Source organism: Sorex fumeus, unplaced genomic scaffold (assembly GCF_029834395.1).
Source record: "Sorex fumeus unplaced genomic scaffold, SorFum_2.1 ptg000003l, whole genome shotgun sequence".
NCBI lineage: Eukaryota > Metazoa > Chordata > Mammalia > Eulipotyphla > Soricidae > Sorex > Sorex fumeus.
Window position 1 is genome coordinate 40075856 of NW_026606060.1, and position 11736 is coordinate 40087591.

The following is an 11736-nucleotide window of genomic DNA, read 5'->3' on the forward strand; positions in this document are numbered from 1 at the left end:
ATGTAACCTACAAATGCTAAAATACATTTCGCTATGTATTTCAAATTTCATGGCACAATTTATATACAAATATTACCTTAAATTTTCATATCTGTTTACAAATTCACAAAAAGGGGGGGGGGGGTGCAAACAGAGAAATTAAGCCAGCTTCCCAAGCACCTCTCTTCTTTATTGAGCCTTTTATAAAGCATGCATAATTAAAGCAATCCATATCTCCTTGTAGCAAGAAAGCTAAGCAACACCAAGGCTAGGAAAAACACAGCTATTTTAAGCAACCCATAACCAAGCTGCAAAAACAAAATATACAAGACCCACAGTAACACTGGAGTCATTAAGAAGTTCCTGTCCTCTTGTTTCATTTCCAGCATGTACTTTCTGGTAATGCTCCGACAAATCAATAGAGGTTATACATCGTTTCATACATAATGGACAGATGAAACCCTGTGAAATAACAACTTTTATAATGATATATGTAAGAAGTATTCATATAACAAAACAAACACAAAAATAGATATAACAGGAAAATGAGGAGTAGATTCTTTTTATGTGAAATAATTTTTTAAAGTAATAACCACATAAAATAAAGGATCTATAGGAAGGATAGTTACATAAAAATAAGGGGGAAATTTCAAGTAAAGCTGTAACAACTTTTATAAAATTAGTTCTCATCTTTATGCTGTAAATTCCCATTGTCTTATTATGTAAAAAGTAGTTATAGCTTTGTTTTAAATTATTATTTTTATCTATAACACTGTCCTTACTTATCTGAGCACTATCATTATCAAGTTTTTATTTCTAATCAATAAATGATTGGCAGACAGGCTTGGACAAGCATCATCCATGAGTGAATCTGCTATGTAACCGTATTTTTAATTTAAGAATTGTGGAGTGCATGGCCACATTCATAGCCATACAAAATTTCATATTTTACACCACTTATCTACCAAGAGTAGCACACAGCATTTGATGGGGTTTATCAGGGAGAATATATGCATATATATGCACACAAGGCTCAACCTTTAATATGTTAGTAATCTCTTATAGAAGGGCTTAATGATTCAAGGGTGAAATAAAATAATCTTCACACACTTTTATCTAAGGAGAATTTTTTGAATAATTTCTAGCAGATTATTCATAACAAGCAATACAAAATAAATTATTTCAGTTCTGCTTTGAGCACAGTTTGGGGCTTGGATGGAAATATTCAAAATATGGTGATGGAAAAGTGTAATGGTGGTAGGACTGATTGGTGTTTGAATATTAAATGTAATAACTTATTGTGAACAACTTTATAAAAATAAGATAAAATTTAAAAAAAAAAGAAAAGAAAAAGTAAAATAAAATATACAATCGATTCAAAAATAAATCAATAAACAAATGATTGGCAGATACAATACCTTTAATGATGGTCTCATCCAAAATAAAGGTCTTAAAACAAAAGCAAGAGCTTATTCTTATCCATATCCAAAACTCCCAAAAGGTGACCATATAACTACTTTCCTGAGTCAAATAAAATCTCTTACAAACTGGGCTTGGGAGCCAGAATTGATAGTACAGGAGGCAAGGCACTTGCTTTGCATGCAGTCTTTTGACCAATTGGTTCCATTCATAAGACTGCATAAAACCCCTAAAGCACAAATCAGAAATAGTCCCTAAGTACCTGAGGATGTGCCTCAAACTCTGCTCCAAAGAAAAACTGGGCTCTATACCTGATGTCATATACACACACACATACACACACACACAATTTTAACTTAAAACAAAATTACTTTAAAAAATTCTATACCCATGGTCCAAAGAATTACTATAGGAGGTAACACACTTACATTACATGTGGCAAATCCAGGTTCAAATCTCCAGCACCAAGTATTCCCAGGAGTCACCCCATCCCTGAGCACAGCACCAGGAATATTCCCTGAGCACCATTCAGTGTGACCCCAGACCACTTCATACAAAATAAAATTAAAAATTAAAAATCCTATACCTGACAATATATTTTAAAATGTGGGCTGTTATAATGGCTTGGGAAGCTCTTAATTAGTAATGGCAGAAGAATAAGGGAACAGAGGAATAAGACCATCAGGGAGAAAATAAGAAAACATTTTATAAAGTTTATAATGTCATGAGTTTGGCGTCAGAAGCTGATGTAGATTTGAATTTTAACCAGTGTTAACTATGGAATCCCAAGAAAATCACTTTACTCTGCTAAATGTTTCTTCAATTTTGTAAAATGGGGCTTAGTAGAGTACCTGAGACATTACAGGTAGTCAACAAATATTAACTGATTCATGTACAATTACAGAAAAAAAGAGAAACTAAAGGGCTAGAGCAGTTGTACAGTGAGTGTGAAGTTTGCCTTGAACACAGCCAAGCCAGGTTCAATCTCTGGTATTCCATAGGGTTCCCTGAGTCTGCCAGAAGTGACCCCTGACCAGAGACCCAGGATTAATCCCTGCTCACAGCTGGGTGTGGCCCAAAAACCAAAAAAGAAACAAAATGGTTTGAGAAAGAATTCTTTGACAAGGACAAGCAATTGTGGTAGGAAATAGGCATACATAGGCAGTTTTGGGTAAAACTATTCTGCCTGATTATTTATTACTATCATTATTATCATTATTATAATTGTAGTTTAGGTAACATGTTTACAATAATATTAACATTTACGATCTTGAGGTACAGTTTCTATACCATACTACCATCAAAATGCTCAAGACCCTCCATCAATGTTTTAATATTACATCTAGTCCACCTCATCCTTCCCCCATCCCCTTCTTGGTAATCTTAGTTTTATAATCCAAAGCAAAGGTTTTGGCATCATTCAATGACAATTCCCTTGTTTTATTTCTCTTTATACCACAGGTAAATGAGGTCATAGATATTTGTCCTTCTCCTTCTGACTTAAAATGAGAGCCTTCAGTTCCAATCAAACTGCAGTGAACTGGAGTATTTCACCTTTTCTTATAGTCCAAGAATAACACTTTAGGGTCAGAGATACAGTACAATAGATAAGATGCTTCCATGTATGCAGTCAACCCGAGTTCAATTCCTGGTACCACATATGGTCCTCTAAGTACTGAGCTCCACCAGGAGTATCCCATGGGCACATGATCAGAAGTGCCTTTGAGCACTGCCAAGTATGACACCACCACCACCGTCCCACAAAAATAAGAAAGTTCAAAGGGATGGAATGCTTATTCACATGCTGAAGCCATGGATTTGTTCTCAGAACATGGTCCCTGAGCTCTGTCAAGAGAAGCCCCACCGCAAGGTATGGGCCTGATGACTTCACTGACAAGCCCTACCCACAAGAATCCTGCCTGTTTTTTTTTTTTTTTCAACATGTCAGGCATGAGCCACCTCACAGGCTCTTGACTTGCTCCACATGCCTGGAACAAGCCTGTGCCAGAAATTCAATGACTCATTTCCTGACTTCCTTCCTTTGAGCTATCCCCTTCTCAAGTTGGCCCTGACAATCCTACTTGGGTACTGCAACTACCCAAAACACTCTAAGACCCCTACCCTGTTTTTTCTCATTAATTTTAATTGTGGGGCTATGAACATATTTTTTTTACCTAACATTCTACTCAACAGAATAAAAGCTCCACTAAAATAAAGAGTTTTTTCATTCTTTTACTCAGCTCAGTGAGCCTAAACAATACCACAGAAGGCTCAACTAGCTCTAACCAGTAGAGTAGTCCCTCAGACAATGACTTTAGTAATATCACTGTGAGATACTATTATCACAAATTTACAACTATCAATCTAAGGTTTGATAATTTCATTTGTCTTTGTGTTGTAACAAACAATATGAAGTAAATCTGTTTGAGTCTGCAAGGGGGCAATCTGTAGTGGTGGAGGAACCTGAAGAGACTGGTGGAGGGACAGCCATACAGTTAGTGGGATAAATGGTGGTGCTGGTGTTGGAATATCCAAGACCTGGAACAACTGTATTATGTACAACTTGGTAAATCATGGTGCCATAGGAAAAAAAAAATGGATGTAAGCGTAAATGGGTAATAGTGTGACTTAAGAAGTACCCACTGGAAGGGATGAAAATGATTAAACCCTTAAGCACATTACATATTAAAAAAAAGTATCCAATATGTATTATATTACATTATAATAAACACACTTCCTAACATACTAGACCTGAATTAGACTCACCACACAAAAAAAAAATCTTGTTTATAAAAGGTGTTACCATTACAATGGCAGTATTACAATACAAAACTATACAAAATCGACAGTATATTCCTTAAATTTATTCAGTCACATGTTATATGTTATGTTAAATATATTTAAATATTTTTTAAAAGGAGGTGATAATTGAATTGAAATTCAGAAGTTCTTAAAAAACTTGATGTGGGAAGACCTCTCCAGCCATGCGAGAGAGCTCCACTTCTGTCAATAATAAGCCCAGTGGACCTCGAAGTCAGCAGGGTCACACCCTGGTGATGCTCAGAGACTACCAAGCCTAAAGCTGAGGATGCTTATAGGGCATGAGGTGTCAGGATAGAATCCATGGCTTTGTTCATGCTGGGAAAATGCTCCAACCCTTAGAACTATCTCTATACCCTTTTATTTATTTTTCATTTTTATTTTTTCAAAAGGGCCCGTCCCTTAAAAAGCGAAAGTCTGACAACATTCCAAGTATAGAAGACATGTAAAAGGGTCTTTTTGTTAAAGGAATAAAATAAATGATAGAGCTGCCAAAGTGAACAATCAGGAAAGTAAAAAATAAAATTTGGCAGATAGGCATAAGAATTATGTATGATCTTGAAAAGGAAAATAAGATATATTTTAATTTATTTTGTTCAACAAGAAGTCAATGAATATTTCTTATCTAGGAAGAGAACTGATTTGATTCTATTTCTGGCTACTCTTTGGAGAACTATAAAGTAACATTGTAGAAGATCTTACAGTTTAGGTAAGCAATGGTGTTGGCAGTAGAAATGAAAAGAACAGTATAAATAAGGATGGGAACCATATGAGAAGGAATTATACATGTAGGGAATATGACAAATGAGGAAAATGAAAAAAATTTTCTCCTAAGTACCAAGTTTCAGCATCAGAGAGTTTTCTATAAGATAGCTGAAAGGGGCTGGAGCGATAGCACAGCAGGTAGGGCATTTGCCTTGCACACAGCCGACCCGGGTTCGATTCCCAGCATCCCATATGGTCCCCTGAGCACCGCCAAGAGTAATTCCTGAGTGCAAAGCCGGGAGTAACCCCTGTGCATCGCCGGGTGTGACCCATAAAAGCAGAAAAAAAAGTCCAAAAAAAAAGATAGCTGAAAGAAATCATGTTGAACAGTAGAGCAGGAATAGGGGACAGGAAAAAATTTATTAATTTATTTGAAGACATTAAATTTAAAATAGACATTAAATTTAAAACATACACTAAAGATCTAAGATTCCATGTGTATCTAGATAGAAATGAATAAATTAAATTCCATGGAGAAAATAAAAAATGGACCAAAATTCAATAAAAGGGCAAAGAAGCAAACGCTTAAGAATTAACAGTCAAAGTCATTTCTTTGAAAACTTAAAAAACTTCCAGGTCAGAGAAATAGCTTCAAATGGCTGAGCAAATGCCAAGCACACAGGAAGCCCAGGTTTGATCCTGGCACAGTATGGTGACCCCAGCACCACCTGGAGCAACTCCTAAGGCACAGAGCCCCGAGTTGAGGAGGAGGAGAAAGAAGAAAAGGAGGAAAAAGAGGAAGAGGAGGAGGATGGAGAAAGACAGGAAGAAAGAGGAAAGAAAGCTATAAACCTATTGTTTCTCATAACCAAATGCAAAATTCCTCAACAAAAATTAGTAATAAATCAAATCCAATAATAAATAAAACAGTATTAATAATACATGCTGACCAAGCAAAGCACATATACACGAATTCTTCATTTCTTTCTCTGAAGAATCTTATAGATGCCTCCACTAATAACCTAATCTGTTATAGCTAATAAATGATGCCAGGTCTTAAAAGTATACAAAGTACTTTTGTACTTCTAGATCATATAAAAAACTGGTAAACCAGAAAAATGAAGTATTATTTTACTAGTATTAAAAAATACACACAAAAATAGTAAAGAATAAATTTGGCATATTTGGGGAGGGATGGGCTAGATAACCTAGCACTACTAAAAACATAAATACATAAAAGAAAAATATTCTATTCTAAAAATTCTAAGTAGTTTTGGGAGGGGGTGGAGAATACATGAGAATTTTGCACTGAGTAACTGTAAAACAATGATGAGCTAAATGAGAGTTAATCCATGTGCAAGGAGTAGACAATATTAAGATAGCCTCTTTCGGAGTCTGAGAGACAGTACAACAGGTAAAGCATTTGCTTCACAAGTGGCCAAGCTGAATTCAACCCCCCGCATCACATATGGTTTCCCCAAACACCACCAGGAATGATCCCTGAGCACCACCAGGTATGGTCCAGAACCCCAACTTTTCCCTTAAAAATAAAAATTTAAAAAAAATAGTATCTCTCCCCTAAATTAAGCTATAGGTTACACTGGGTACTAATTAAAATTCAAGAACTTTTCTTAATTTTGGGGAGGGGGTAGAGGGCTGGCCACACCCAGCAGTGCTCAGGAATTACTCCTATCTCTGCACCTCAGAAATCACTCCTGATGGGCTCAAGGTACCATATGGGGTACCAGGAAGCAAACACAGGTTGACCATGTGCAAGGCAAGTGCCCTACCGACTATATCATTGCTTAGCCCCTAACTTTTCTAAAGTTTTTATAGAAATTTCAAGCACTTATGACAGTAAAAGCAGATTTTAAAAATAACAAAATTGGAAGATTTCTACTACCTGGCATCAAGATTTAACTATGAATTAAATTATAGTAATCAGCAGTATATAAACATAGAAAAATAAAACACAATAGCAAACATACAGTCAACTGATTCCCCACAAAAATGAAAATCTAATTCAATAAAAAGAGGTAACATTTTTAACAAATGGCACCCAAAAATTGTATGAAAAAGTGATTTATAGATCCACATGAAAAAGTGAAAGTCAGTCACTAACTCATATCATGAATAAAAACTTAAATCATATATAACCTAAAGTTAGGGCGTAGGGGTGTTGTTGTGGTCCATACCTGGTTATGTTTCAAACTTACTCCTGGCTCTGTATTCAGAGATTACTCCTAGCAAGCTCCGGAAACCATATGGAGTGTTGCAAGTGCCCTATCACTGTAATACTGCTCCAGTTCCATAAAATGATTTTTTTTAATATATTGGAGGAAATCATGTCAAAAAGACTTCTTAATCATGGAACAGGCGGGACCAGAGTTTTAGTACAGAGGGTAAGGCATTTGCTTTGCATGTGGCCAACTTGGGTTCTATCCCCGACCTCCCATATGGTCCCCTGAGGACCGCCAGGAATAATTCCTGAGTGCAGGGCCAGGACCCAACCACTGAGCATCACAGGGTGTGACCCAAAAAGCGGGAAAAAAAAATCCATGGAATGGGCAAAAAAAGAAAATTGCATACACATAAAAACATTAACCATAAACGAGAAGGCAAACAATATAGACCATCAAAAAAATAAATACTACTTCTATTTGAAAAAGGTCATTAGAAACATGAAAAAGTAAGCTACAGAGAGAAAAATAAATGCTTCACAAGTATCTGACTGTAGGTGAGGACTAAAATTAAGATCCAATACTGAAATAACTGGTGACATTGAGAGGACTTCAAATGGCCTACCATACATGTATGAGCAGAGTGAGGAATGGAACTTCAATCAGATTTCCATTTGAAGCTTCCATTTGAAGTTCCACTCTCCACACTGCTCATACAGACACAGATCTCCAAAAAAAGCCCCATTTCACAGAGAAGAACTGAGGACTGTTGAGAATAATTCATAACATCAGTTAAAACTAAAGTATGAAAAGAGGGATAGGGCAAGCTACTAATGTGTGAGAGAGTGAAACAGCATAAGAGAAAAGATTGAAATTCAATAGGAAAAGGGGTCTACCTGTCCTCAGTGCACTCGTTTAAAAAAAATAAAAGAATATAGGTGCATTTAGTATAGCTGTGGTGACAAAATAAGAACATCTACCTATCTGATTGTTGACATTTTCACAATAACATAGAAGGTAACCAAAGAAAAATAAGAATAGACTAAGACACATAGAGCTTTTCAGAAGAGTGCAATTTTCTCAGAGTTGGAAAATTATTCTAATGAGAAAACAAAACAACATTGAAAGGCACAGTTCACTACCTATTGTAGAGTGTCTGGAGTTAACTGGATATATATGTACACACACATACACACACACACACACACACATATATGCATATTTGGTTTGACTGAGATGAACAAGGATTACTAAACTCTCTTTTCAAGGTTATAGCTGAGCGTTTTGAATTCATAATGTCATGAAGAGAGTTTGGCATATTTTTCCCTACATGAGCTCTAATGACATTTAACTGATAACTTTTCTTTTTCTCTTACAATATTATAAAAGTTCATTATAGTTAATATACTATACATAATACATGAAGATAGATGAAGGAAGTATAAAGTTAGAACTAGAGAATATAAAGGGATGACTAGATAAAAGGAGACACATACCTAGAAATACTAGCAAGCAAGACAAGACTCAATGATAGAATTGTAGAAGAGCAGAGGAAAGAAGACTGTGCCAGTGGCAGAGTTGGACCAGAAAGTGGAAATTGACAAAAATTGCAGGAAAAATGTTTTATCTCTTAGGGAAATGATTACAGATGGTTTCTGTGCTCTTTTTCTTTATTTCATTTTGAATAATAAATATTGTTTAAAATATTTAATATGTTAATAGTAACACTACGAAGGCTGACTTCTCAAAATATGGGGGCTATATTTTTTAGGCTTTTTTTAATTAATTTAATGGACTCTCAAAGGTGAAAGCCTTTAATAAGTTCATAGAGGAAGAAAGTAATTACATAATTTTAATTTAATTTTTCACTAGCTCAGTAATTTATAACAGTATAAACACATAATTCGCTATTTAAAAAAACACTGAAATTTTTTGTCTGCATGATTTTCGCCACAGTTGGCAATGCTCAGGGCTTACTCCTGACTCAATGCTCAGGGGTTATTCCTGGTGACACCACAAAAACAATATGGATCAAACTTGGGTTAGCCACGTGCAAGGCAAGTGCACTACCTGCTATACTATGTCTCCAGCCCCAAGAGTGAGTATTTTATTCAGAGATTAAAAGCTTTTCATTAAAATACTATTAGTGTTAAGGAAAAACTGGCAATATTATTTTTCAGTGTAAATACATATTTGCTGTCTGACATCGAAGCATCAGTATATTAAGGTATTAGTCAAAGGTTGCACAAAAATTTGCAAGAAAGATTTATGAGAACTTTTCTAACAAACATTTAAATACAAATCTTTACTGCCAAATTAATTTCATACCTCTGAAGAGCTTTCATTATTGACCTCCACCGCATTTATAGGAGCTGCTGATGAATCTAAATCAGAACCTTGAGAGCCAACTCTCCCAGGAGTCTGAAATGGAAAGAAGAAAAAAAAATCAGCATATATACTAACATTTACTCATTCATAAACTATCTAATAATCTAAACAGTAAGAGGAGTCCTCCAACACATATAAGCAGGTGTCATCTCAATAATATACAAAGCTATCCTTCACTAAAGACTGAGTCTAACAAACTATGTAGCACTGTGCTGTAGTACTGTCCTCCCGTTGTTCATCAATTTGTTTGAGCGGGCACCAGTAATGTCTCCATTGTGAGACTTGTTGTTACTGGGTTTTTTTTTTTTTGGCATATTAAATACGTCATGTGTAGCTTGCCAGGCTTTGCTGTGCAGGCATAATACTCTCGGTAGCTTGCCGGGCTCACCAAGAGGTGCGAAGGAATCGAACCCAGGTCAGCTATATGCAAGGCAAACACCCTACCCACTATGCTATCGCTCTGGCCCAACAAACTATATGCATTATTTTATATTTAAGTTAATAATTTCCTTTTGTATACAATACAACTCATTTCATTAAACATTTTATTTAATCATAATATTTCTGAGATAGGCAGGACAAATACTTCTACAGATGAGCAAACATATTCAAAGCAGCTAGTAACATCTTAAGATTGTGCTGTTAATGAAAATCAGAAAGCACCTAAACTAAAAAGCTAATCTTTTCATTCTTCTTATATTTCTCTGTACTTCTAAACTTCAATGATTTGACCGGTATTAAAATAACCCAAAAATATTCAAATAATTTAACTACTCATCCATCATTCATTCTAGTAACTACCAATCTCTCTCTAATACTTGACATTCCATTATCAAAGATACAGTTCAGAGGGTTAAAGATATTTTACCCTCCAACATTCATCATCTAACATTGTCATTAATAAACACTTAGTGTTACCTTGAAGAAACTGGGAACCTAATTAAAAGTTGGAGAAAAGACTAAAAGTACAAGAGTGTCTCAATATTCAAAAAAAAAAACACTTTTAGAACATATTATCATAACTCCCACTTTAGAAAAAGAGAGAGCCAAAATAAAGAGACTAGTTTTTGCCTTATGGTAGTAGGACTCTTAATCACTAACCATACCATTTCTTGGCTGGATAAGTCCATCATAAGGTACCTTGAGAACCCAAGACCAAGAACAGTTCACTACATACTTATAAATGTCTCCACCAGAACATCCTATATATCCTGTATTAAATAATTAGTATAAGGGTCAAAGGGCTGGAATAGACACTTTAAAAGGAAGAGTCCCAGGTTCAATTTCCAACACCACTAGGAAAAATCCCTGAGTACCAGATGTGCCCCCAAACGCCCTGGGGGAAAAAAAAAACACTACAAAAATTGATACGCCAAATCAGGACAAATTAGTATTGTTTTGAAATTTATCAACTAAATCAGGTATGTCACTGTCACTGTCCTCCCGTTGTTCATCGATTGCTCAAGCAGGCCCAGTAACGTCTCCATTGGAGACTTTGTTGTTACTGTGTTTGGCATATTGATTACATCATGGGTAGCTTGCCAGGCTCTGCTGTGCGGGTGAGATACTCTCGGTAGCTTGCCGGGCTCTCCGAGAGGGGCAGAGGAATCGAACTCAGGTCGGCCATGTTGGCTGCGTGCAAGGCAAACGCCCTACCGCTGTGCTATCACTCCAGCCCAAATCAGGTATGAAAACTACAAAATTAATATATATAATGATTATAATTAGATATAAAACACTCACATAAGATTAAAAGATAGTATTCAAAAATGCAAATAATTATTTACAACAAGCCTAGGGCAGCTAAGAACTAAACTACTCTAAACAGTACTTTTCTTTGGAAAACAAGCTTTATGGATAGTTACTCCCATCAAGCTGGTTCCGTGCAACAGACATTTCTTGACAACCAGTTGTACTACAGGGATGACAGGTGCCAAAATTTCAAAGCTAAGAGTTGGTTAGCAACTATTTCCCCATTAAACATCAAAGATAGGTATCTACACACTTCACTGACAAAAGGTTTAATCTACTACAAAATTCACTTGATTCCTTAGACTGTATCATGAATACCAGATTATACATAGTTTAAAATGATCATAAAAATAAACCAGCAGAAAACTTAACTAGGTCTGCTCTAGTGGCTAACATAGATCAGTATCACACTTCAAAGAAATCTTATCTTCTTCTTAAGTAGTTACGTCATTCCACATAGGTTTGTTTCTGTTTATACAGAGAGAGATTTTAA

The 11736-nt window shown here is 35.6% G+C and overlaps 1 protein-coding gene across 2 annotated transcripts in view; it reads right to left on the reverse strand.

Moving 5' to 3' along the window:
• The window catches only part of EEA1 (early endosome antigen 1), a 143128-nt gene that overhangs the window by 112866 nt on the left and 18526 nt on the right, over positions 1-11736 (reverse strand). Inside the window, exons 2-3 of one of the 2 annotated variants that reach the window (XM_056115456.1) lie at positions 9432-9524; positions 316-441 (exon numbers count right to left, since the gene is read on the reverse strand). In XM_056115456.1, coding sequence (XP_055971431.1) covers positions 316-441; positions 9432-9524 — 219 coding nt within the window. The remainder of the gene's footprint in view (positions 1-315; positions 442-9431; positions 9525-11736) is intronic. The other variant, XM_056115465.1, reaches the window with a different exon arrangement.